The sequence below is a fragment of the Camelus ferus genome, chromosome 15 (genome assembly GCF_009834535.1).
Source record: "Camelus ferus isolate YT-003-E chromosome 15, BCGSAC_Cfer_1.0, whole genome shotgun sequence".
NCBI lineage: Eukaryota > Metazoa > Chordata > Mammalia > Artiodactyla > Camelidae > Camelus > Camelus ferus.
In genome coordinates this window covers 29,871,266-29,899,234 of record NC_045710.1, presented here as the reverse complement: position 1 = coordinate 29,899,234, position 27,969 = coordinate 29,871,266, and the positions used below count along the sequence as shown (strand labels likewise).

Below are 27,969 nucleotides of genomic sequence, written 5' to 3'. Positions count from 1 at the left end.
CCTCTCACTCCGTTTTCCCCTTCTCGCTCTCTTTTCTCCTAGAAAGAAAATGCTGATGGATGTGGATATTGAAACCATCTTCTAGGGGCTAAGAAGAGACATGGAGGGAAGGCCTAGAACTGCACAATGTCCCCACGCGGGCATGTATAGCTTTACCTGATCACCGCCTAAGAAAGATTCCAGCTCAGCTATGAGTGGAAGAAAGAGCTGTTAGGTTGTGTGTTGAGAATATACATAATCCCTTTGACTTTTTCTCATGGGACTGGGGAAATGTTTTAGTTGATTTAAATTATAGTTTTACACAGGAGTGCTGTTTCTTCTGCTGTGCTTTATGCTTACTATGAACCACAGAGGGCATCCCTACTCATGTCAAAGATGAGTGAACATTTTCTATGGAGAAAATGACACAGTCTTACCCTATTTCAATGCCTCTCTCCACTGCCACTCTTCTTGGCACTGGGTGACCTCCATCAATGCACAGATATTCCTCACGAAGAAAGCTGCACCTCAGGGGGCTTGTTTTGGAAAAAGACACTGTACTTTGGCTTTAGTCCCTCCTGGGAGTTGGGGTCTTGTCTTCATGCCTGATTAAGGGGGATCTTTGGGAGCCTCTGCCCAGAGCCCTTCGGAAGCTTTGCCTGCCGTCGTTTAGGCAGGATGGGAGCTGAAGCATCAAGACCATAAAGGTTCTGAGATTCTATTTCTCCTCGGGACAGGACAAGCCTCCTGCCCCAGACCCTGCTCTGGCCTCAAGCCCCGGGCACAGCCATGCAGCTGATACCCCAGCATCTCTAACTGAAATGTTTGGAGGGCCTTAAGAGCCTCACTTAACTGGTTTAGCCTTAGTGCAGAGGCTCCTTGCGTAACACTGGCGTCTTTCAAAAAGGAATATGTTGGCAGTCAGCCTGGAGGCTGCAATCCCTATGGGAGAGGAAGGCATGGCCTCCAGAAGGTCTCTGTTAACAGTGGGCATGGCGGAGGCCAGGCAAGCAGAATGATTAATCCATCTGCACCCAATGATTACAGAATTCTGTCCATCTGCCTCCAATGATTGCAGAATCCTGATAATGGCCTGCGTACTGCCCCAGACGTCTGGTACTGCAATATCCTCTACTGAGAAGGCACTTAGGGAAAACAGGGGAAGAGAGAGGAGTTTCCTTTTCAAAAAGTCCTCACTTGCAGGATCCTGTCCTTTTGCCTTTACTCTCCCTGGTGCCTCTGTCAAACTGCACAGTTGTCCTTTGGTATCCATGGGGCATTGGTGCCAGGAGCCCCTGCAAATACCAAAAGCCATGGATGCTCAAGTCCTTTATATAAAATGGCATAGTGCACTGAATACGGTCGACCCTCCATATCCATGGATTCAACCAACCACAGATTGAAATTTAATCTGCAGTCTGCTTTTGGCTGAATCCCCTTCATGCAAAACCCACAAAAAGGGAACGCTGACTGTACATTTATTGAAAAAAATCTGTGTATAAGTGGACCTAGGCAGTTCAAACCCTATGTTGCTCAAAGGCCAACTGTAATTGGCTCACTTAGGGCTGGGAGGACAGTTAAAAAGCAACTGACAATGGTGGGAACTGGGTAAGTCAGTGTCATTGGCCTGGGCCTTTATTTACTCTGTATGTGGTCAATAGATAAAGTCACTTTATTACCTACCATCTGGGAGAGCCTATCTATCTACCTACCTACCTACCTACCTACCTACCTACCTACCTATCTAGTAATTATGAGCACACAGTTTGTTCATTCCAACTTGATCTAACTTTGCCCATGAATTACATATTTATAATCTGTTCAATTGCTCTTTTCTGGCTCCATTTTCCCCCTTGCTCTCAGCCCAGCCATTTCTGATGGGCGAGGAAGTAAGTCCCTCTGTGTCTGGGTTAGTTTCATTCATTACAAAAAAAAAAAAAAAAAAAAGTACTGTTTGCCTACCATGTGTCAGGCACTGTTTGGCCATTTAAGATATATTTGTGAACAACTTAGAAAAGGACCCTTGTAGAGGGGTGGGGGAAGATAGACAATAAGCAATAAATATAAATACATACATTACATGGTACGTTAGGAGACAATACATGATATGGGTACCAAAAAAGAGCAAGAATGTGCAGGTTAAGGGTGATGGAGAGTGTCAAGGTGTAGGGAGAGGGCACATTTCAGTATTAAACAGGGTGGTCAAGTGGGCCCTGTTGGAAAGGTGAGACTCTAAAGACTGAAGGAGTGAGAGGATGGCAAGTAGATTTGTGGGGCAGGAGTGTTCAGGTAGAGGGTGGAGCTAGAGCAGAGGCCTCCATGTGGGAACACACCTGGTGTGTCTGAGGAGTATCAAGGAGTCTGGACTCCCAGAATGAGTGAGGAAGAGAGCACCCAAAGAGGAAGACAGAGTGAGTGGTGGGAGGAGCCGGCAGACAGTGCAGGACCTCCTTGGCCATTGTAAAGACTTTGGTTTTTACACCAAGAGTTGTTAAAAGGTAACCTTACAAGAAATAAGGGAGAGGAGGCTTTTGAAGGGTTCTGATTAGAAAGTGCTCTGATCTAAGGATCACTCTCGCTGCCGTGTTGAAGGTAAGAGCAAAAGCAGGGAGACTCGACAGGAGGCCAGAGCAGTAATCCAGGTGAGAGAAGGTGGTGGTGGCTTAGACAAGGACGGCAGTCACGAAGGAGGTGAGAAGTGGTTGGATTCTGGGTGCATTCTGTCGTTAGAGTTAATTCCTGTCAGATCTGATGTACGTGGGAGAGGAAGACAGGAGTCAAGGATAACTCAGTGTTTTTGGCTTGAGCCACTGAGGGAACAGAATGGCCATCCCATTGTGATGGGAAACTGCAGGTAATCAAGTTTGGGGAGCAACTCGAGAGTTTACTGTTGGATGTCTTGACTTTGGAGATATGGAGCAGACAAGACAGTTGGATATATGAGTCTAGGGTTCAGAGAAGAGGTCTGAACTAGGAGTCTAAGTGTGGGTCATGGGGATATTAACTGTATTTAAAACTCCATATCTGGATGAGATCATCAAAAGAGGTGGATACAGAAGAGTAGAGGACTGAGGTCTGAGCCACAGGCACTTCAATATTAGAGTCGGGAGAAGAGGAGGAGCCAGAAAGAGACCAAGAAGGTGGGAGCAGTGAGATAGGAGGAAACCCGAGAGGGCGAGGTGCCCTGGAAGCCTAGGGAAGGAAGTGTATCAGGAGGACCTGGTCGATTCTATCAGATGCTGTTAATCAGTAAGATAAGAACTGAGAACTGACCATTGGATTTAGTAAGTCATGGTAACTCTGATCAGAAAAACTTCTGTGGAGCAACGAAGGGGATAGGCCTGATTTGGGGTTGGTTTCAGAGGGAACTGGAGGAGAGGAATTGGACATAGAAAGTGGGAATGATCCTTCTGAGGAATCTGCTCTGAAGGGGAGCAAATGGGACAGAGGCTGCCAAGGGAAGTACAGTCATTAAAAGGCTTTGTTTTTGTTTTTGTTTTTGTTTTAAATAATAGCATGTTTGTGTGCTGATGGAAAGAATCCAGGAGAGAGTAAAAATTCGGCGTAGGAGAGAAAAGGAAGAGTCACTGAGTAATGTCTGTGGGTCAGTGAAAGGGACTGGACTGCATGCACAAGTGGAGGAATTTGCTTTGGATGGATGGGTCACCCCTGATGATGGTGAAAAGGTGAAGTATGAAGATGCAGCTGCTGGACAGGGAGTGAAAGTGATGGTCGGAATCTGCAGACTTTTCCTCTGGTTGCTTCTATTTTCCCAGTGAAAAAAGAATCCAATTAGATTCTTTTAGAATTCAGCTAAGTGTGAGAATGAGAAGGAAATATTAAGGGTTTGAGAAGAGAAAAGAAGGTATGACACTGTCATCCAGGAGCATAGGTGAGTTTACAGGTCAGGGAAACACACGCATGACTGTTGGGCAGCACTAACGGCCCACTTAAGTTTCATCACCATGAACTTCAAATACGATCACGCCGCGTGATTGTGTGTGTGTATTTCTCTAGCTAGGTATGGCCATGACATTTACACTGGGTCAGGAGGGGAGTGGGACATCGGGCAGGGGTGGGCAACAGTGAAGGGCGGTGGGATCAATCGACTGGAGGTTCCAGTGGGTCAGAGGATGTTTGGGATTGGGAAGGAGGTGAGCTGGAAAGTTAGGAGGCTGGAATCAGTAGGATGAATGAAACTGAGATTATGGAAGAACTGCAGTTTTGTGTAATCACAACTGTGGGTTGAGTAGAGGGAAGATCATCAGAGAAGTTCAGGGACTGAGAGGCTTGGGTGTTGGAAGGGTCATCTAGGTGCATATTGAATCATCAAGAGTCAAGACACTATTGGAGAGAGTGACGGTGAACCGAGATCTAGAGTAACTGAAAAATGACCTCTGAGGGTCAGGAGAAGACAGTAATGATTGATAAAATCTGATGACATGAAATTCAACATGGTGTGTAAGGGAATACTTTTAAAAGTGATACTGAGATGTAAGGACACTTCTCTCATCTCCAGGCCTACTGATGAGAGCTGTGAGAGAAAAGTCAGTCCCTGCTGGAGAAGGCTGTGGGGGCAGCAGCACACTCAGTGGAGAGCTGGGTGTCCCATAGGGAAAGAAGTGAAGAGGATGCTCAGAGAGTAGGTTGAGGATAAAGGAGATTTCATGGATTATGAACTCCAGAGGTCAAGGAAAAAAAGTTTCAGGAGCGGAGGAGGTGGGAGAAGCCACACAATAGGGAAAGACAGGGCCTCCTGGGAATTGGAGACCTGGACATGAGGTGACCTAGGAGATTTTAGGACTGACATACACAGGGACGAGGACACAATGAGATTAGTCCCACTGGATACACAGCAGATGATGGTGGCAAGGCTGAGTGCTGGGATTTCAGGGGCTCCTGATGAGGTGGGGAGGTGAGAGGAGACTCTCTGAATAGTGTGCCCCTGACCCAGCTTGGCAACTTCCTGGAGGGGCCTCTCCTACTCATTTCCTGCTCTCTAATTTTTCACCATTTCCAAAGGCTACACCTAACAGTTGTGACGATTCTGACTGCCATGTTATCCACTGATTCTGAAAGAAGTCGGACAGACCTTCCTGTCTGGTAACTGAATTTCCTGTTTCTCTAAATGCCCTCAAAGTACTTCATCACATCCACCCCCTCCACACCCAGTGTACACATCCGGGGCTCTGTTGACACACTTGTCCCATGGACTACTGCCAAAAAAGTCTGGGTTCAAATATTCACAGGGCTGAAACCCTCCCAGATGGGCATTTTGGGAAGCGTGAGGGGGTCCCGAGGTCTAGCAGGCAGTCCGTCTAAGGCTGTCTCATCCGTGCTTGCATCTTCATTCAAAACCTCTTCCCCTCTCTGCCTGCACAATAAACTGCTTTGGCAGGAAAGCTTCCAAGTCCGGGGAATGTGGTTTCCCCTCATGTGGTCCACATTTCAGAGAGCACAGCTGCTCACCATCTTAGTGAATGAGATCGTGCTTCAGTTCCTGGCTGCTCAACCCCTGTTAATCACTTGGTCCCTGTCTTCATTCAGCTTCTCTTCTGGGCTTACCTCTGTCCTGACTGAAAGCCAGACCCTCTTTGGGCTAGCTCATAGCCTGAGATGGCAGCCCTCTAATCACCTCCAGGGTTTGTTTCTGAAAAATCTCCAAGGCACTTCCAGAAGGAGGTTTGGGGAAGGGAGCCCAGGATGCTAATAAAAGCATGGTGTTTGCTGTGGTAAATGAAAGGATGAGCTCCCAGGAAATAGGTGATGCTCTGACATCCACGTCAGCTGGTCGAATACCAATTTCTCACCTCTTCTAGGACCTCAGAAATCTGCTCTGCTCTGATAAGGCTTGACGCCTTGTCTGGGGGAGCCCCACTTTCTTTCCTATCCCCACTTTAACTTACTTCAATTATTCTTCCTTATCCAGCTTTCAAGAAAATTGGCATTTAAATTTGCTGACCCCCATCTCCCTCACGAAAATGCAGTTACTCACTGGAGAGGTAACTGTTGAGTGTAACTGGTCAAAATGCCAATGGGCCAAGCAGGAGGAGGGTAGTAAAAGACAGGAGGGGATGGCTGGCACTATGGTAGCCTGCACAGTGTATGTCAGTGTGGCCAGCTCTTAAAACTGGGACAGAGAAGCTAAAAAATCCAGATATTTCTGTACAAGCTTCCAATTTTAAATGCTTGGTAATTAACTTTGAAAAAATGCTAGGAAAGGCACACAAAATATATCTTTGGGTCATGTTGGCTCACGGCCCAAGGTGAGATACCAGTGACCTGTGTAAATTTCAGCCCACATCTGGTTCTGTGTTAAGTACAATGGTTCCTTCATGGTTGCTTTTTAGTAAGAAGACCACTTGGGGCTCCTTGTGGCCCTGAAATCACACAGGAAGGGCTGACCTCAGTGACTGCATCCAGTCCATTCAGAGTCCTTCTTCTTTGGATAGTTTGTTCCTCTATACACTGGGGACGTGAGTAGGCTGCCTGGCCCTCTCGGGAAAGCTGTCAAGTTCAGTTAGGCTGCAATCACTCCGATCTGCCTGAGGCCAGTGGGTGTTACAGCAAAGTCTTCCTCACTGTGAAAGGCAGCTGAAGGCTGAAGTGGGGTCATTCCCATCTCTAGTCAGAGACTCTAGGAGTTGATTTCCCCACAGCAAGGTTACCCGCCAGAAGTTCTACATGTGACCACTGGAGTCAGATCCCTGGGTTCAAAACTCTCCTTTGCTACTTAATTAGTCTCTCTGACCTCAGTTTCCTTATCTGTAAAATGGGGAATTAAAAGAACATCCTAAGTAGGATTCTGTGAGATGAGCTGGCCAAGTGCTACCTTAGCACAGTGACTGAAGAGTAAGCTCCCACACTGGAAGAGGGATGTGACTTCATTTTTTAAACAGAGATGTATTTAGCATTTAGTTAAAGCTTATTTTTACAGCCACGTTTGAAAACTGGTGGTTCAGACCTGTTTCACTCACCATCTTCAAACCTGCCTTGCTCTGGCCACTTTCTCCCCAAGTTATCATGTCTCTGCGTATCCTGGGGACAATTTTTGTATCTGAGTCTCTTAACCCCAGGCTGTGGCACTTGATTAACCTTTTCCCCGGTGTTGTCTCTTTGTGTCCCAAAGGCTCCTTCTCAACTGCATCCCGATGCCAAGTCCCAGGCTCAGGAGACTGGCTCAGAACGTCCCACTAAGCTCCTGGGCACCAGCCTGTTGAGAAAGGCTGTATCTCCTCTTTGCATATATGTTCTTCCAGCTTCTTTCACCTTCTTTTAGATTTACTCCGCCTCCAGCCTGCTACCACCGCACCCCACCTCCCAACAAAAAGTGCTATCAAAAACTTGGAATCAAACTTTAAATTTAAAAATGTGACTTAGTTTGTTGCCTTTCAACCAAAGGCAGCATCCCTCATCCATCTTGAGAGAGGAGTCAGCATTTCCGGAAGACTGGCCACAACGTGGGGTTCCTGGGAGAAGCCTTTTAAAAATACCAGGGGAGGGAGGGCGTGGTCTGCGATTGGGAGTAAGGGAGGTATATCCGGAGCAGAGAGAAAACTCTCAGGTTAGGCAGACGGGGGTCTCGGGAGAGGGAAGGGAAGTCCACCCCTTCCACCGCGGGGAGACCAGCCTGCAGCGCAGCGATGGCCGGAAGTGCTGGGCTCAGAGGAGGGAGGGTGGGTGGCTGGGGAGGGGCTGCCTGAGCGCTGCTTCTCCCCGCTGGACTGGGATATTTATAGCACCTGTGTTTCTGGACCTGTCTCCACCTGGATTTATGCGGTCTGTGGCTGGAGCGTGTGTGGGGAAAGAGACGGGGGGTGGGGCACATCTTGCTGCAGGGCTGATTCTCAGCCTTGGGACTCCGGCTGGAATGGAAGTTGCAAAATCAAAACAAGGGGCCATCTGGGGGAACACCGAGGCAGAGCAGCTCTTCCGTGCTGCCTCTGCAGAGCAGCCGGCGGTTAGGCCCCGTGAAACACGGGGCTTTCCAACCCCACCTAGTGTTATACTGACCGCAGCCGTGGGCGTGGGTGGGGCAGGTGTGGGAGGCAGGGGAAGTGGATCCCACCCTCCCAGTCGCCTAGGGGCTCTGGCTTTCTCCTTCCCGGCCCCTCCTCCAAAGGGTTAAAGGCGGAAAAAAAAAAAAAAAGTTCGCTCTCCCAGGGGAATCTGCACTTCGAAAAAGGAGCCCCGAGAGCACGTGGTGGCCCATCTGCTGTTCAGACCCGCAGGTAAAGTCCACGTCTGCGGACCCGCCATTCGCCTCCGCACCCTCAACTTCCCCTAACCACTACGTGTCTGGTTGCCCTCAGACTGCGATGACATCATTTAAAAAATGAAATAACTGTCCTTTAGGTTCTTCAAGAACCTAGGAGGCAAATAATCCCAAGGAAGGCTGTATGGCCAATCCTTTAGGCATGTTTTAGATACATGCCCTGAGCAGGCCCCGACGGGGAGGCATCCTACCTGTAAAGCCACCCCCACTGTTCCACAGCAAATTAGACTGGAGAAGAGGCTCTAGGCTCGGTGGGAGGCTGATCCAGGAAAGTTAAGGACAGCGGCGGTACCTAGAGAAACGAAAACATCATTGACATTGGTTCAGCCATTCCTTTTCTCATTTAACCTCAGGGCGGCACAAATAAGGTAGCACTGTTGTTAGGGTGCCCATTTCACAGATGGAGAAACTGAGGCTTAGAAAGGCTAAGGGACGTGCCCCAAAGTGACGTAGCAAGGACCACCTTCAGTTCCAAACTCAGAATCTGGGGACCCGGGAGGAGGGCCGCGGAGGCGGGAGGGCGGGCGCGGCGCGGGAGCGGTTCCGGCGGCGGCGGCGGCGGCGGCGGCGGCGGGGAGGAGTCGGGTCCCGGGGGCGAAGCGCAGGCCCGGGGCTGCTGCGAGGGCCGGTTTGGTCGCCGGGGACGAGGGGCAGCCCGCCGGGAATCCGGAGCAGGACGGCTAGGCCGGGGCAGCTGCCAGACGGGGCTGGTGTGAGTGGCCCGCGCCGCCGGCCCCCACCTCCAGGCCGCGCTGCGGTCGGGCAGCGAGCAGGCCACATACCGCGCGGCGCAGAGGAAATGGCTGGAATTCCTCCCGCGGCGCCTCGCTCGGGCCTCGGGGCGGGCGGGGCGCTGGCGAGGGCTGCCTGGGCTCCGGTTCCCAGCTCCGGGCACCGGTGGGGGACCTCTCCCCTGGGAGCGCCGCCGCCACTGACTGCCAGCATCTGCGCTCCTCAGAACACGCGAAGGGGCATGGGCTCGGCCTCCGCACAGACTCTCCCGCCCCGCCCGGCCTCCTGCCCCCTTAACCTGTCTCTGGCGCTGGTTGTCTGGGCCAGTCATCTGCGGAGCGGTCCTGCAGCCTTTCTGAATCCCGTGCTGAATCCCCTGCTGCCTCCCGGCTGGTCAGGCATGGGGCCTCAGCCTCTGGGGTGGCTCACAACACGCACAGCACGCGAGGGGCCCAGCAGAACAGGATGCTGAAGCTCCAGGCAGTGAGGCCTCTGAAAGTCCCAGCCTACGCTTTTGGAAAGCCCTGGCCACGGATACCTCCAAATGTTCTGGGCTATTTAAATGTTTGTTAAATCAATGAGAATTGGACAGGCACAGTACAAACAGAAGCTGAGACCAAAGGAAGAGCAGGCCAAAAGTAGATCCTGCTAGAAAGTGCTCATGTTTGCTTCCTGCGTACGCAGAGAAACTGCTACCTAGACCTGTCCTGGCCTCTCTTAACCTGCCATCCCAAGGCAAGCCCCGCCCAGAGTGCCCCTCGCCATTACTTCCCCAAGACCACCTGCACACCTTGATCCTAACCCGTAATCCCAAGGCCCCTTCTCACCCTCTTACCCTGGCTTTAGTTTCTGAGCTTGGTTTAGTTGGTAAGCACCTTTTTCTCTATCCTACCCTACCCCACCTCCACCTCCAGTCCTTCCCATGCTGGTCCTCCTCTATCTCTCTATCCAGGGCTCAGGAGGATCTGATTCCACGTGAAGTGGGGCTGTACAGCCATTCCAAATGGGACTGGGGCAGCAGAGCAGATGCCCAGGCCTAAGGCTGGGGGCAGAGATGGTGCTGGTTGTGTCTGCTTGGCCCGGGGAGTGGGGGTGAGTTCAATTCCAGGAGCAGGGCAGGGACAGGGTTTCTGAAATTGATCCACATCTCTGAGTCCAGGTTATCAGCTCAAATTTCCACCCTCTCTAGGGAATTCTGAGTAACCAGACCTAAAATGGGGGAGGGGGTGGAGGAGAAGGTGGGGGTACTCCCCTGCCAGGTCCTGGGAGGTAATAGGAGACCAGAGGCAGGCCTGTCCTAACGCACTTACCCCTCCTCAGCCAGGCATACGTGGTGGTGGAACTGGGGAGGGGCAGGGGATGAGGTGTCATTTCCAAGGCTGCCCCTGGACACTTGCCCATGAGGAGCAGGCCCAGGAGGCCTTGGCAGACCCTTCGTACAGACACAGGCAGACAGAAACACAGACAGCTCACAGTGACAGTCTTGGTTCTGGGAATTTTGGAAGTCAAAACCCCTACATTTTTCACAAGAAAAAGGAACAAATTTTGGCATCTTTGCTCCAGAAACAGGAACTGTCCAAGACAGTGACCTCTGATAATCACTTCCTCATCTCAGTGCTCAGAAGCTGGTGGGCTCCCTCAGCCCTTCTGTTTTCTCCCCAGTGTGCTGTGGGTGGGGGCCCCAGGGTTTTAGGGGAGAAAAGGGAAGGACAGGAGAAAGGCATAGGAGAGGGGAGGGAGGCAAGGAGGAGAAATAGTCTTAAAGTGTCTCCTTGAGGATTGAGGAGGCCGGAAGCCGGATGAGGATAGGGTTGGGACCAGAGGGCACCTCATGGGTGCTCGGTGGAAAGAACACCCACATCGTGTGTTCCTTAGAACTCACGGTTCTGTAGACTTGTGTCTCATATTGCCCCCTCTGCATTTTTTGAGCACCTATTTCATGTCCAACAAGTTGCTAGGTATTGGTTGAATAAGAGAGACTTTTCCCTTGAAGAGTTTAGAGCTGAATAGAAGGAATTGGCATTCAAAAAATAAAGCATTTTCTATGTAGTAGTTTGTATCTGCTAATCCTAGCCTCCTAATTTACCCCTCCTTCCCCTTTGGTAACCATAAGTTTGATTTGTATGTCTGAGTCTGTTCCTGTTTTGTAAATAAATTCAAAATATATAAACAACAAGGTCCTACTCTGGCACAGGGAATCTATATTCAATAATATAGCTTGTAGTAACCTATAATAAAAAAGAATATATACATACATGTGTGTATAACTGAATCCTTATGCTGTACACCAGAAACTAACACAGCATTGTAAATCAACTATACCTTAATTGAAAAAAAATAAAGCATTAATGTAATGAAGCCAACGATAAGAAAGAGAGGAGGGAGAGGCCACATCAGGGTGGGTGAAGCTTGAAAGGCCTTAGGAAGAGGTCACGTTTGAAGTGGGCCTTGAAAGGCAGATGGGTGTTTGCCTGGGGGAGATGGGGAAGGAGGCCCTTCCAGGGCAGAGGAACTGCGGTCAGCAAAGGTGCGGGGGAGGGCAAATGCGAGCACCCCCAGGACGCTTAGAGTGTCGGGCAAAAATGGGTACAAAGCAGTAATGGGAGAAACAGCTGGAGCAGGAAGTGGGTCCACTTTGCAGACGGCCCTGAGTGCCAGACTGAGCTATGTGGGATTCCTCAGAGGGCCACGCGGAGGCCTTGACCGGCAATGGCAGGACAAAGGCAGCACCACGTGCTGCTGGCAGCTCTGAGAAAGGAGTGAAGAAATGCGGAGATGGGGAAGCAGCCAGACCTATCCGTGATAACTCAGCCAGACCATTAAACTGTTTTATAGTCCCGGCGCCTCTTATGTGCAGCTGACCTGAAATTAATCCCGCTAAGCAGATCTTTGTTGGTTCAAGGTTTTTGCTGCAAAACTCTGAGCCTCGGTTGCCCTGTGGGAGCAAGGTGACTGTTGAAGTTGGTATCTGTGCTCTGGTGTGAAATGACTAGAGCAGTAGTGTGTGCTGGCAACCAGAGACCTTCCCGTTCTGGGCAGGCTAACCAGGGCGCTGCACTGGCATGGGGATCGTGACTGGGAGAGATCAGAGGTTTGGGCTCTGAAAAGGGTGAGACCTTGGGGTAGCCCTGGTGGGAGAGAGAGAGAGAGAGAGGGCCAGTCTCCTGAGGCAGTCGGGGTGGGAAGGGTTGGGGAGGTGGCTTCAGGGGCTAGAGGGGCACTGGGCAGAAATCTCTGGAGCAGAAGGTCCCTGAACAGACCCAGCTGGACCCTCTTCCAGCTCTGTGCCTCTGTCCCTAATAGAGCACTTCTCACGTGGGGCAGGAAGGAACTTTTTCTCAGCAATAGGCAGGGAGGGTTTATTGGTTTTAATTATTATTCTTATTTTTTTAATTTTAAAAATATAATTTGTTTTGAAATAATTTCAAACTTTCGGAAAAGTTACTACAAGAGTATAAACAACTCTCTTAGCTCCTTAAGTCAGAACCTACAATTATTAACATTTACCATTTCCTCCCCTTCCCGTCCTTTACCGTTATTCCTTTTCTTTCTTTCTTTTTTTTTTTTTTAATGTTTTTAAAATTGAAGTATAGTCAGTTACAGTGTGTCAATTTCTGGTGTACAGCATAATGTTTCAGTCATACATATGCATGCATGTATTCGTTTTCATATTCTTTTTCATTGTAGGTTACTACAAGATATTGAATATAGTTCCCTGTGCTACACAGAAGAACCTTGTTTTTTTTAAATCTATTTTGTATATAGTAGTTAATATTTGCAAATCTCAAACTCCCATTTATCCCCATTATTCTTTTTCTGATCAACCTGAGAGCAAGTTGCAGACATGATGTCATCTTGCCCCTAAATATTTCACTGTGTATTTCCTCAAAAACAAGTACACTGTTCCATAAGCTATGTGCAACACTCCCCATCAGGAAATTAACACTGATTCCATACTACCTTCCAATCCACAGACCTCATTCAAATTTCGCCCACTGCCTAAGGCCTCCTTTTCCTTTCTAGGCCAGGATCCCAATCCAGGATCATGCATGTAATTATTATTTTTTTAAAAATAAATTCTATTTCTCTTCCTAGATTGTCAGCTCCTAAAGAGCAGAGGTGGCATTTCTCACAGGTCCTCGTTCTTACTAGGCACTAAATAAAAGCTGAAGGAAAGGATCAGGGTCAGATGCCATGTTATAAGGAGGGGAAGTCTTATGGGTGATGGCAGTGGCTGAGTTTCCTGTTTTATCACACATCCCGTCTGGATCCCTCTGCAACATCCATGAGTGTGACTGAAATCCCACTTCCTGTGGCGTCCTTACTGGTGGGCCACCTCCTCTGTACTTCTCTCCTTTTCCTGGTTCCCCCCGCACCTCCCACTTCTCCCAGGGGGCATGTTAACACTTCACCAATTCATTCTATACGTATTTACGGAGGATTTCAACTTGCCAGGCTTTGTGCTAGGTATGGGAATACAGTGGTGGATAATGCTAATGATAGAAATAAATAAACAAATCCCCAGCCTCTGCAAGGGCCTCAGGATCTCTCTATGGCCTCCTAGGGTCTCCAAGGAAAGGATCAGGGTCAGATGCCACATTATAAGGAAGGAGATGCTGCATGGCTGAGAGGCAGAATTGTCCTTGCTGGTTATGATTCTGTGGTGCCACCTGCTGGTCATATAGAGACACATGGACAAGGTTACGGGTAAATACATGTACACACAAACTATTAAAACAGAGATGGAGACAGCTATATACACACTATGAAACATACACATGCTCACAAACAGGCACACACATGTGGAAAGAGACACAATCACATTGAGAAATTCAGGATCTAGCACAGTACCATAACCTTGGTAGGAGTCTAGTAAGTATTTTTTAGTCCACAAAATAAAATCCAAACTCTTTAGATCAAGTTTTTTTTTAAAGTTTGATTTAATTAATTACTTAATTTAATGGAGGTACTGGGGATTGAACCCAGGACCTAGTGTGTGCTAAGCATGTGCTCTACCACTGAGCTATACCCTCCCCCCTCATGATTTTATGATATTTACCATTTACTAATTTGCATTTTAGCTATTTGAGTACATGTGTTTTCTTCCTTTCTAGTCTGTAAGCGTCTCGAGGGTAGGATTTGTGTTTGATTCATGTTGTGTTCCCCCACAGTACCTGGTAGGTTGGCTTGCACAAAGTTGGGGTTCAGTAAGTATTTGCTGAATGAATGAATAAATGATACAATCACAGACACAGAGAAAAACAAAGATAAGGCACAGGAATGAACATCTAGTTACGTACATTTCTCCATCCTTGCAAAAATGATACACATTTACATGGAAGCACAGAAACACATGTGATCTATGACTAAAGCTGTCAGTGGACACGTCCCTTAAGTTAAGCCTTTTATTATTCCTGTCTTTATTCTAATCCAGATCTTCTTCCCACTGACTGACTGCAATTGTTCTCTTACCTCATCTCTGTTTCTAGTTTTTCCCTTTCCACTTTTCCGTTGTCCCTGGCCTGTACCTTCCTAAATTACCTCTTTTATGATACTATTCCTTAGCTCAAGAATTCCAGAAGTTCTTGCATGATAAACTCTGGAAAAAGCTAAATGCTTTCTTTTCTAAAGGGAAGGGAGTTACAGTTATAATCAGTGAGAAATAAGTAGAAATGGTTCCTTTCTGGGAGAGTTTGTCATTGACTGTTAAAAGAGACAGTCTTGGCTGGGGCCACCTGTTCTCCTTTCTTGCTGTCCTAAATGTGATTACAAAGGAGCTGCAGCAGCCATTTTGCAACCATGAGGGGAAGACCAAGGTGTTGCTCCTGACGTCACTGAGCAGTTGAACAAATGCTACTGTTTCTAGATTCCTTGTTTATATGAGAGAAATAAACCCCTGTTTATTTAAGCCACTGCAAGTCATGTTTTTTGATTGTTGTTACTTGCATCTGGATATAATCCTAATTCAAGGTTCTTAAATTTTCCCCTTCCTCTAATATCCACAGGATAAAGTCTAATTTCCTTAACCTGTATTTTAAAAACTGAGCCTGACGGATGAGAAAAAGCAGGCATAGGACAAGCAAGGGAAAGAGCTTTCTAGGCAGAAGGAGCAGCATATACAAAGGTCCTGTGGCAGAGCATTCATGATTCAGCCCCACTTTACTCATCCAGCCTTGATTCCCACTATCCCCAATATTCTTTTCATGGCCACACCCTAGCCCACGCCTCCATCATCTCTTGCCTAGACAATTTCAATAACTTCCCAATTTATATCCTTGCTCCCACTACTGACCTCCTCTAATCCAGTCTTCTCACAGCAGCCAGAGGGATCTTTTTCAAAATAAATCAAATCAAATGTCTTTTCTGTGCTTTAATCCCTTCAGTGGCTTTTTAAACTTTGACTCAAACTCAAACCCCTCAGTAAAACCCAAACTTCTACAAGGATCTGTAGGGTCAAGATAAGTCGCCCCCAATATATATATATATTTTTAATATAAGTTCCTGGAGTAGATGGGACAGTATAGCCAGGGTTGAAAACCTCTGATTTAAATCTTGCCTATTTCCCATCCTTACATAACCCCATCATGACTGTGGCTCATGTTGGTCTTCTTTCAGTTCTTCAATGTTTCCTGTTCAGAGATGCTTCCTCTAACCACTTAATCTAAAATTGTCCCCCTTGTCATTCTCTTATTTCCTTATTTCTTTCTTAATACTTGTTGCCATAAAAATTATATATTGGTTTGTCTTTTAAAATCTTTGTCTCCCCCACTAGACTGTAGACTGCAGAAGGGCAGCTTATGTCCTTTTGGGGATAGTTCACTTCTTATATTCAAGACTAGCATAGTGCCTGGTACATAACAGGCATGTCAAGATCAGTGAAGGAGTCTGAGAATTTACCCTCTTTAGGAATTGACAAGTTAGCTTCGTGCTAGTTCAGGGATGCTGGCAGGATACACGAGACTCCTGGGTCACAGACAAAGACTTTGTTACTCAAAGCAATAGGAATGGCCAGTGTGTCAGCATTTGCACTGGTTCTGTAGGTCCTAATTCCCATGGGCGACATGAAGAGGTCCAGGTGACACTTGTACATGTAGTGGGTTGCATTACAGAAGAGGGGCTCTAAGCTTAGGGAACCAGAATAATTTTCAGAGGGGAGTAAACCTGCTTGACCTTTGCCTTGCAAGAGTCATCACCTTTGCAACACTGGATAGTACACAAACCTGCTCTTTGCTCCAGAGGGAGACACTGTCTCTGTCTTTCAAGGCTGTTCACTATACTAACATTCTTGAAAAGATAGTCAGAAACACCTAAATGTCCATCAATAGATGAATCAATAAAGAAGATGTGGTATATATATGCATATATACCTCTCTCTATATATATATAATGGAATATTACTCAGTCATAAAATGAAATAATGCCATTTGCAGCAACATGAATGGACCTAGAGATTATCATATGAAATGCAGTAAGTCAGACAGAGAAAGACAAACATCACATGATACCACATATATGTGGAATCTAAAAAAATGATACAAATGAATTTACTTACAAAATAGAAATAGACTCACAGACATAGAGATCAATCTTATGGTTACCAAATGGGGAAAGGGCGAGGGATAAATTAGGAGCTTGAGATTAACAGATACACACTACTGTGTATAAAATAAACAACAGTAACCTACTGTATAGCACAGAGAACTATATTCAATATCTTGTAATAACTTGTAATGGAAAAGAATCTAAAAAAGAATATATATCTTAATCACCTTGCTATACACCTGAAACATTGTAAATTAAGTACAATTAAAAAAGGGAAGACTAGGTTGATTCTTATTACTTAAGAATAAAGAAAATTATAAAAATGAAAAAAATAGATAGAAGCAAGGGAAGTTAGTGCCTTGTTTTGCAAGACCTGCTGAAATGGGAGAGATACACAGAGAAGCCTTTGATCACCCAGGCTTTTCTGCCTGGAGGCACTTTTACAGCCTGAGCACAGGGAAAGGGCAACCTGACAGAGCCTGGAGGTTGCATTTAGTTGAAATGTCAGAGGCTGGAGGTCAGGAAGGCTCGGGCAACTGGAATTTGTGGCACAGAGCACTAGAGAGAAAGAAACTATGCAGAGAAGAGCTCCAGCAATTTGCCTGGGTTCCCTTGAGTTCTGGCTCAATGCTAAGCTGTGCATGTGGCGGGTAAATCTCCTACCAGGCTCTTCCTATAACTACTAGGAAGCTGTAAGCTGAACCATTTCCAGAGCTCACATCAGGTTGGGAGATGTTAGGGTTCCAAATGGCCAGAATGGGGAGCAGAGGAACATTCTCAACTACCTGGGCATCAAGTAGATATCTCAGGAGTCGGGTGACACTGGCCCCAGGGTAAGAGTACTCTAGTCCAGGTTTTTCAGCCTCGGCACTGTTGGTATTTTGAGGGAAGGCCAAATCTTTGGGGTATCTTCCTGTGTGTTGTAGGGTACTGAACAGCATTCCTGGCCTCTAATCACTGGATGACAGTAGCACCCTTCTGGTTGTGGCAAAATGCACTCCATGAAATGTTAAAGGAAATCCTTCAAACTGAAGGAAAATGATACCAAAAGGAAACGTTGATTAACACAAAGGGGTGAATTACAAAGCTGACAAAAGAAGAAACAAAAAATCTGAATAGCTCTATATCTATTAAAGAAATTCCATATATAATCTGAAACCTTTTCACAAAGAAAACTCCAACCAGGCTTCTCTGGTGAACACTTAAAGAAAAACCAACCAACCAACCTACCAATGTGTCACGAACTTTATTAGAAAATAGAGGAGGAAACGCTTCCCAACTCCTTTCATTGAAGAAGGGATTTGCAAGAATGGAGGCTGTTTTGGGTGGCTACTCCAGTTCCTCCTCGTCCTCCTTCATCTTCACAACCTTTACAATTGTAAAAGCCACTCTTAGCTTGCAGGCCAGATAAAAACTGGCCAAGGGACAGGTTTGTCCTGTGGGCTCTTGTTTGCCACCCCCTGGTCTAAAGCATTAGTCAGCTACGTGGGGTTTACTAAGGATTTTTGTGAGGCATAGAGAAAGGGGGTGTATTTCACATCAATCAGCAACAATCTAGTGATACTCCCATCAGACATTTAATTTTCAAATATTTGGGGATTTTCCAGGTATCTTTTTGTTGTTAATTTCCAGTTTAACTCCATTTTGGTCAGAGAACACCCTTTGTATAATTTCAAGTCTTTTAAGATTGTTGAGATTTGCTTTACGTCTCCTGCAAGTGATCTGACTTGCTCAATGTTCCACATGCGCTTGAAACAAATGTGAATTCTGCCGTCGTTGGGTGGAGTGTTCTATACATTCGGTTAGATCAAGTTCATTGATGGTGATGTTTAGGTCTTTTATGTTCTGAATGGTTTTCTGTCTGTTTATTTTATAACTTAATTATAACCTCCAACTGTAATCGTGGATTTATCTATTTCTCTTTCCAGTTCTATCAGTGTTTTCCATCATGTATTTGGAAGCTCTTATGTATTTGTTAGGTGCTTAAAAATTTAGGATTATTATGTCTTCTTGGTGAATTGGCCCCTTTAACATTAAGTAACGTCCTTCTTTATACTTGGTAATATTTATTGTATTGAAATTTACTTTCCCTGGTAATAATGTAGCCACTATACTTAAAAGTTTTTTTTTAATTGAAAAATGTTTAATTAAAGTATAGTTGATTTACAATGTTGTGTTAGTTTCTGGTATACAGCATAGTGACTCAGTTATATATATATATATTCATTTTCATATTCATATTCTTTCATAGGTTATAACATTTCATATTCTTCATAGGTTATAACAAACTAGTGAATATAGTTCCCTGTGCTTTATGGTAGGACCTTGTTGTTTATGTATGCTACTATGCTTTTGGTTAGTGTTTGCATGATGTATCTTTTACCATCCTTTTTCTTTTAACCTATGTACGTCTTTTTATTTACAGTGGATTTCCTGTAGACAGCATATAATTAGATCTCGCTATTTATCCAATATGACAATCTCTGTCTTTGAATCTGATTGTTGACACCATTCACATGGATCAAAATCTAACATCTTGCGAGTTGTTTTCTATTTGTTTTATGTATTATTTCTTCAATTTCCCCTCCTTTTCTGCCTGCCTTTGGATAGAGAATGTATCATTTGTTTTTTGTCTCCACTATTGTATCACTAGTTATGCTTTTAAAATGTTCATGGTGCCCTTGGGTTTAAATTACACGTATTTAACTGATGGTAATTTTAGATTGCCCTAGGATTTAAACTATACATATGCCATTAATCACAGCCTATCTCCAAGTAATATTATGCCTTTTCATCTAAAGTGTACGAACCGTTGGGTAGTGTAACCCCAATTCTTTCCTTCCAACTTTTAGGCTGTTACCCTTTGTTTCACTTCATGCTCTAAGCCCACTATACTTTACTACTATTTTTGACTTAGATAGTCAATTATGTTTTACAATGATTAAAAATAAGAAAAGTTTTTTGTCTTTATTTCAATTTTAACTAACTTTTTCTGGAGATCTTGAAATTCTGTGTGGATCCTAATTTCTGTTTGGTGTCCTATTCTTTCTCCTTGGACAGCATGCTTTAACATTTTTTTTTTCCCGACTGACAAATCCTACCTCAGGTTTATTTGTACAAACGGCACAGGAGGACATGAGCCCCATGCAGACAGGAGCCCAGGGGTCACACCAGTCCTTCTATCCTTACATCAGTAGATGAAAACCTCTGTTCTGGAGCCTTTGTAGGGGCCTGGGCGCCTTTGGGAGCCGGAGCTGCAGCTGAAGCTGCGGCCTTGGTCTGAGCCTCGTCCTTGGCCTTTGGCCGACAGAGCCTGAGCCCCTTGGCGATGCGGACACGAGCACGTTTCCTGAGCTTGGGGTGAGCAGTGCAGGCAAGTCGACTGAGATCGCGGCTGCTGCCCTCTGGGATCTTGGGCTTGACTTCCTTGGGCTTTCTGAGAGCCTTGACAGCCTCAGCACGTGCACTCATGGCCTTGGTGTTGTTGGCCTGCGTCTTCAGGCCCCTCTTGTGCTTCTTGACAAAGCGCATGTTCCTCAGGAACTTGGGGTCCACCCCCTTAAGAGGTTCGTATCGCTGTGATTGGAGGTTTTTGATGCCGTTTCTGTGCCACTTTCGGCACTGGTTGTGTGTGATGTGGCATTTCCACTTGGCCATGTCTGCACCGGAGCCTGGAGGTCCCCCCGAATCGCCTGGGACTGGAAGAGAAAGAGCTAACACTTCTGATATGAGAAACCTATGGATATTTTATTCTCTCGTCTTTGGTTTATCTGAAAATTTTTTATTTCTCCGTCATTTTTGGAAAGTATTTCATTGTGTATAGATTTCTGGGATGACAGGGTTTTTTTTTCCCTTTTCAGCTTTAAAACATATCACGCCTTTCTCTCTGGCCAGTGTGCTCTCTGATGAGACACCTGCTGTAATTCCTAGCTTTGTGCCTCTGTTTAGAAAACTGCCCCATCAGTGCTCCTCCCTGCATTCTCAGCCTCCCTGGCCCTGTCCTGAGCGACTGTGTACATCGTGCCAGTTGAACAAAGGCCTGTCTGCTTAGCTCATAGTTGGACCCCTGTCCTTTGTCACTTGAGCATCTGTTGTGGCCCTTAGTGGTCTGACTCCTGTCACTACCTGCCCACACCTCCGTTCAAGCATCTTCTGGAGTGTTGTTTCTGGCCACACCCAGTACTCTCCCTGAGAGAAGTTCCAAGAAATGCAGCTAAAAAAGTTTTTTTTAGGGGGGTAGGTAATTTGGTTTGTTTATTTCTTTATTTTTAGAGGAGGTACTGAGGATTGAACTCAGGACCTCGTGCATGCTAAGTATGCGCGCTACCACCTGAGGTATACCCTCCCTGCTGTAAATTTTTTTTTTAAAATTTTTAATTTTTTTAGGTTTTTGTTTATTTTTAGTGGAGGTACTGAGGATTGAACTCAGGAACTTTTTGCATGTTAGGCACACACTCTACCACTGAGGTATACCCTCCCATACCCAGAAGTGCAGTTTTGTCCATTCTGTCACACATGCACAGGATGATGTCTGTGTGCTTGGTCTGAGGTGGACCCGAGGATGGAATCTGAAGGGTCCCTGCTCAATGCACTCTGGCCAGGATTGTAAGGTGGGCTTCTTACCTTTTTTTTTTTTTTTTTGGTCCTTAGCATGCACCCTCATCGAGGATCCTAGCTTTGTCACCTTCAAACAAACATAGGACATTAACTTTTATGTTTTTAGTTGTTCTTATTGGAGAAAGGGCTGTATATGTGTGTGTTTAAACCTGGCAGAGTTATTTTATTAATTCACTCATAAATATCTTTTACTCTGATTTATCTTATTTTATTTGTGTTAATAATTTAACTTAAGGTCCTTTCCATGTATCTAGCCTATCTGTGACAGTAAGTATCCCCTGGGGAGGCTGAGTCTACATACCTGTGGTATGAATTGTAGGTCATGAGAATGGAATATCACAGGCCTTCTGGGAGGAAGGGTGAAGAAAAATTGGGTACCAACAGGTAGGACCAGACTGGATGAAGGAGGGAGGGGGGACAGTTTGTGGTCAGCCTCTCTTGGTATTGACTGCTCCTCTGTGGGGGTGGTGAGGACTTCCCCTGAGGTTGGGAAGGATTGAGGTGCAGGGTACTTATTCAGGGCTGCTCCCCAAAAACACTGTAAGGTGGCATTAGTGGACAGTATTCTTTGTCCTTCAACTTTGCCCAGGGGACCACTTAAAAAGTTATTAGAGAAGGGGCTGTAGTGAAATGGAAAGAATCAGGCTACTCTTTGGAAAATTCATGCAAAGAGTCATACATGCTGGGAGAGACCTTTACCCACCTCGGTGAGACTGCAGCTTTGGAAGCAGTGTGTACTTGTGTACCTGGGCGCCAGCAGAGAGTAATATTGGGGAAGCAGAAGACAATCTTTCGTTACTTGTGAGCTGCCCAGGATGCTGCCTGTTCAGTGGGGAGCAGCATTCTGATGGAGGACTCTCAGAGATGCTCCTGTGTCCTTAGGGTTCTGGCCACAACAGCTTCAGAATTCCCAGACAGAATGGACTGGGGGCCTGAGTGGGGTGGCAGAGGGACACGCATCTGGGGGTGCTTTGTGAATGCACTGTTTGTGCTCAGTTGGTGTGCCTATATGGGATGTTTTTTGGGGCACTGTCACTGCCCCTCATCCAGGTGCAATAATGAAAATAAAACACATTACATGGAAATGTAAGAAGACAAGTACAAAACCCATGCAAGTATTATTGGTAACTCAATTTACAGGGCAGCCATGTTCCTGTGAACCAATCCTTTCAGTGTTCAAGTCTCTCGTTACTATTTCATAGGCGTACTGCTCTGTGATGTAGCCGAGGGGCTGTCGTTGCCCCAGTTTAGAGCTGAGGATGAGGAGCTCCATGGTGACCACTGTGTAATTAGAAGATGCTTCACTAAAACGTAAGCTCCGTAGGACAGGGGTTTTTGCCTAGTGTTTTGCTTGGGGCTTTGACCATAACGTACAGAAATAGGATGGAGGGGATCAATTTTAATCAGAAAATCAAATCACTCACCATTATGTAGAACAAAGATACTGCTTGTGTGTGTGTGTGTGTGTGTGTGCGCGTGTGTTGACACACTCTGGACAGTGAAAGCTCAGCTGATGAGAAATCCTCATACAGAAGCCACTGAATCAACGCTTCGTTGGTACCACCTCCCTTCCCTGGACTAGTTGCTTCTCAGGATGAAGGGTTGAGTTTAAAATTAGGGAGAGCCCAGCCTGAGGGAGGCAGGGCTGGGTGACTATAATGCCGATTGAGAAAAGGGCAGTCTAGCACAGGGCGCACACGGTCTCCATTTCTTACCTCTTCTTGCTCCACTCCTGAGGCAGCGGGAGAAGCTGGGTGTGATTTCTGTGTGGCTAGAAGCTGGGCTGAAAACGGTGGCCCCTGAGAGGGTGGAGGCTAGAACTGGGGCAGGGTGAGCGCTTCCTCGCCATGTAGTTCTTCCCTTTGGCCACTAGATGACAACACCTCCCTTCAAACAGAACCAGAGCCCCCTACCCTGACTCTTGACACAAATTGTTACTTACTCTGAGGACATCCAGCTGCCCTGCAGGATTTGGGGAGGGTCTTGACACCCTGACTATCAGGGAGCTATCTGTTCAATCAGAGTTTACTGAGGGCTTGCCAGGTGTCCCACCTGGGCTGTGGTGTTGTGGTGGGGTGGAGGAGGAGCCCACGATGTCCACCAGGGCTGCTCCTTCACCACTCCTGCAGCCGAGTGAGGGAGGCAGGAATTAAGCAAACAGTTACAAAACAATGAACTCATTTCAGCTACGGTGTTACGAATGATAACTATAAAGTGCTGTTGAGACCATATTAAGAGGAAGAATTTGATCTCATCTGGGCTGTCAGGAAAGGCTGCTCTGTTAATGAATCATCATGTGTCCTGACAATTCCCACCCCTTCACAGACCCTGTTACAGCTACCATCACACACCCCATTTTATCCCAATTTTATAGCTAATGAACCCCCCAAAATCATCCCACCCTATAATCCCATCACAGACTCCACTGCAGACCTTAATAATAGACTCTATAGCATCCCCTGAACCCCCCTCACATAACCATTAACAAAACCCTTTACAGTTCTTTCCCAATCTCCTCCACGCTCCTTGTAAATCCCATCGCTAACCCCTTTGGAATATCCCATCGCTAAAGAACCCTGGTCTTATTCATCTTTGCATTCCCGAAGCCTCCCTCAGACAGGTAATATGTTCTCGAAAATATTTGGCAAACCTACAACCAGATGGCTGAATACCCTGCGTCACATACTCGATCACAGGCCTGACATGGCTCCTGTCACAGAGCCGGGCATGCAGCCCCTGGACTGGAAAGACTCAGGCCTCTACTGCCTTCTTCCTTTAGGGAAGGGCTGGGAAGGGAGTTGCTGGTCTCTGGATGCTCCCTCCCCCCCCACCAAGCCCCAGACGAGCTCCCTTCCTCCTGCCCTCCCTCCACGAGTCAGGTCTGCTTGGGCATGGCCCCGGTTCTGCAGTCTGACGTGGTCCGTGTCACCCGCATCCTTCAGCGGTCACTCTTACCTCCTTCATGGAGTGCACCCAGCTCCTGAGGACGGATCTGCCAACTGTGCCCTCAATCCACATCTTCCTCTTCTCTCCTTCTCTGAGGGGCCAGAGGGCACAGGAGGGAGCACCCCAGGGCTGGAGGGGAGTCACAGAATCATCTCTCCCCGACCCGCTCCGGTTTCCCTGGTCTTTCTTTTACGGATGTAAAATGAACACATGGCAGCCTTACTCAGCAGGCAAGAACTGGGAGAAAACATAAAGCCTGAATCTAACTCCCTCATGTAACCAGTGGGGAAACTGAGGTCCAGAGAGCAGAAGTCATTGGCCCACAAGGTGCAGTGGCCAGGGCAGAGCCAGAGCTCCCATGCTCCATGCGAGTGTCCTTTCAGAGACCACCCTCTTTGTGCACATTAGCCAAGAAATGCTACTTCCATTAGGAAGGCACGTCCAACGCAAACCACTCTAGAGATTGCATTTCAAAGATTGATAGACATGGCTTTTTGCATTATCTGCTGTTTCAGATTAGCTATGCTGTGGCTTCATTCTTTAGTGCTGATATTGGGGGTGGGAGTGATGGGGGGTGGGGGTGGAGAGCCAATTTTGAGTCCCTCTCCCAGGCCCCAGGCTCTAGCCTGCACAACTAGTCCTGAGAAGGACAGGGTGATCCATCCTATATTTTCAGTCCGTCAGGAGATTTCATTGTTTAAACAAACATTTCAGCGAAGCCATCCAGCTGGGCAGTGATTTATGGCTCTGGCTGCAGTTTTTCCCCAACAAAGATAAACAATCCTGCAGCTCTTGGGACTGGGGCTGGGACTCCTGGTTCTAATAACTTGGAGCCGGCTGGACCACGCCAGCCATCGCCTGGTCTGGGGTTTGGTTAGGATCTGTTCACACTGGGCCTGTGGCTCAGCCACAAACCTTGGGGGACCGTGTTGTGTTTGGAAGCTAGAACCATTGCCTCCAGGGCGAGGGAGAGTGGCAGGCAGGAGAGAAATAGCACAGGACTGGGGCTTCAGACCCATCCTCCCTTCCAGGAGAGCAGTGAGCAGTGTTGTGCGTGGTGATTATCTGTGGTTTGGTCAGTAGCGTCTGTTCTTCTTTCTTTTGGTAACAGTATGTCAGTTGCCTCCTGTGGAGCTGTTTTAGGTTGTACGCTGTGCATGGTGCGCATAGAATCCATTCAGTCTTTGGCTCTGAGAGTGGGTAGGTGCTCAGGCCCTACCCAAGCAATGCTTTCCTGTGGTCACAGTGATTGGCTCGAGGGTGGACATCTAACCCATTAAGAGACAGAGAAAGTTAACGAGACCTTGGCTGGAACTGCTAGGAGGGAGATGGATGCCCTTTCTCTCTGCACTTGAACTTCGAGACGGTGTGGGAGTACTGTTGACCACCAAGCTGGTGCCGCCATTTTGCCTCCACAGGGCTCACATGGTTCCTGTCTGACAATGGAGCCCATATATAGGAAGTGGGGCTGAGGGCTGGGGAGAGGGGAGTGAGTGCCCGATCCTCCACCCTCAAGCCATTTTTTTGTTTAAGGATTGGTATTCTTCCACTTCCAACTGAAAGAATGTTAACCAGTGCTCACCATCTGACACAGCAGGGAGATAGACTGGGGAAGCCAGCTCCTGCAGCCTCCAGCCCGGCAGTTTGGATGTGGTGGTTTAGCCAGGGAACAGTAACTCCCTTGTAATCTGCCCCCCCTTGCCTTCATCAATCTGATTATTTGTGTCTACAATTTATTTCAACAAGAGATTAAGGAAGTGTGGCAGATGCAGAGATCTGAGACATAGCTCACATTTTCCCTAGAGTTCTTGGTTTATTTAAGGCAGCTTGAGATGTGCATCTCAGGAAAAGAAAAAAACAAAGTGTTTTGAGTGTGCAAGGGAAGAAGAGCTCACACCTGATTGTTGGGGACTGGTCAAGACTTTGAGGGGAAGGGTTTTTGGGGATGAGTCTTGAAAAATGAGAATTTGGCAGAGATGGGCAGAAGGCCCTGCAGGTAGATGAAGCAGAGTGATGGAAATCAGGGAGAAGGGAAAGACTATTTAGAGGAACACTGAAAAGTTGAGTTGGACTGGAGACATTTGTGGGAATTGCTAGCTGGCAAAGTAAGTTGGTGTCTTCTAGGCAGATGCCCGTAACGAGAGGCTTGCTCTTGGTTCAGTAGGTGATGGGGAGTTACTGAACACTCTTGGGCAGGGAAGTGCCCTGATTGGAGTTACTCTTGAGAGACTTTCGGAGGAAGCAAGGAGAAATTGAATATGGAAAAGCAACAGAGGATGTGTTAAGGAGATACCCTTGGCTCATGCACAGGACAGGAGACGGGGGAGAGGGGGAGGCAGGGTCGGGAGGGAAATACAGGAAGCTGTTTTAGTTGCCATTCGCTCATACTTTGAGAAGTGTGAGGTTTCTGGAACGTAGCTTAAAGCCCAGAAGTCATAAAGGGAAAGGCTGTGCATTTAACTACATAAAAAATTAAAATTTCTACATGCCAAAACTGCCATAAATAAAGTCAAAAGACAAGGGTAAACTGGGAAAAATGTTTGCTACACAAATGACAGAGGGCTAATTTCCTAAATATATGTAAAGAGCTTTTGTATTTCAGAAAGAAAAAATAACAAGCAATAGAAAAATGGGCAAAGGCCACGAGTAGTCAGTTTACAGAAAAAAAAAACCACAATGGTCATTAAACATAGGAAAATACAATAATGACAACTAGTGCTTATAGAGAGCTTTATTTTTATTTGTGCATTTAATTTTCACAATAACTGTATGAAGAAAGCACTATTATTATAATACCTATTTTTCTGATGAGGAACCAAAAACAGAGAGAGGTTAAGTGAATAACCAAAGTCACCCAAATAATCAACGGTTGGGCTGGGACTTGAATCCAAGCAGCCAAAAACCAGAGTTTGTCCTCTGAAGCATTCTGCTACACTTCTTGCTCAATGTCACCTGTTCTAAAAGAAACCCATAGTAGAACTACACCAAAACATTATTCTTTATATGATAAGATTGGCAAAGTTAAAAATTTTGGTGGGTAATTGGCAAAACTGGCGGGGGATCGATACACTCCAATATTGTTGATGGAAGCATGAACTGAAACCACCATGTTGGAGGCAATTTGGCAATATCTATAAAAATTTTAGATACACATTTGCTTTGACCTAGAAATTCCATTTCTAACAAAGGGAAACATACAGAGATATTTACTGCTGCATATTCACAATAGCAAAAGATTGGAAGCTAAATATCCGTCAGTGGGGAGATCTCTAAGACACAGTAAAGAAAAAGGCAAGGAGAGAACAGTGTACAGAGTGTGCACCACGTACCAATCTCCACATGCGCTGGCCTCTGGGGGAAGGAGCTGGGTCCTGGGTTAGGGATGAGAGGGAGCAAGTGTTTTCACTGGTATATATTTTGGTATTGTTGAAAAAGCATTTTTAACATGTTCAGGGATCACCTTTCCAAAAATAAAAGTTTACAATAAAATATAGTACTGCTTGGAAACACAACCGCAGAGTAAGGTGTGATTCCCATGACCCACCCAAGGTCAAGCTTGCCCACCTGCTCATTCCAATGGGAAAGACAAGTGGGCTGTGCAGTGGGGATTGCACACAGAACCAGGCAACAAACAGGGAGTTGGGGGTTGGGAGTTCAGAGAGCTTTACCAGCGAAGAGATCTCTTGCCAGGTGGTCATTATTTTATTTCTTTTTATTTACTTATTAATTTTTTAAATGGATGTACTGGGGTTTGAACCCAGGACCTAGGGCATGCTAAGCATGCACTTTACCACTGAGCTATATCCTCCCACTCTCCGGTCATTATTTCAAAATAAGAAACACACAAACTCGTTTTAAAAAATGTTTCATAATGAAGA

The 27,969-nt window shown here is 46.4% G+C and overlaps 1 protein-coding gene and 1 long non-coding RNA gene across 8 annotated transcripts in view; both read right to left on the bottom strand.

The window, feature by feature from the left end:
• The window catches only part of LOC116668955, a 35,370-nt gene extending 25,467 nt beyond the window's left edge, over positions 1 to 9,903 (bottom strand). Inside the window, exons 1-2 of one of the 7 annotated variants that reach the window (XR_004326268.1) lie at positions 9,285 to 9,903; positions 8,446 to 8,546 (exon numbers count right to left, since the gene is read on the bottom strand). This is a non-coding gene — a long non-coding RNA (uncharacterized LOC116668955). The other 6 variants (XR_004326270.1, XR_004326272.1, XR_004326271.1 and 3 more) reach the window with 6 other exon arrangements.
• Positions 9,904 to 19,693: 9,790 nt separating this feature from the next.
• LOC102508838 (60S ribosomal protein L29-like) lies at positions 19,694 to 20,185 on the bottom strand. The gene has a single exon (XM_032497945.1). It carries the CDS (start codon positions 20,183 to 20,185, stop codon positions 19,694 to 19,696), a length of 492 nt encoding a protein of 163 aa, XP_032353836.1.
• Positions 20,186 to 27,969: the final 7,784 nt, after the last annotated feature.

Coding starts and splice junctions, on each gene's coding strand:
- LOC102508838 (XM_032497945.1), bottom strand. CDS start 20,185: ATGGCCAAGTGGAAATGCCACATCACACACAACCAGTGCCGAAAGTGG.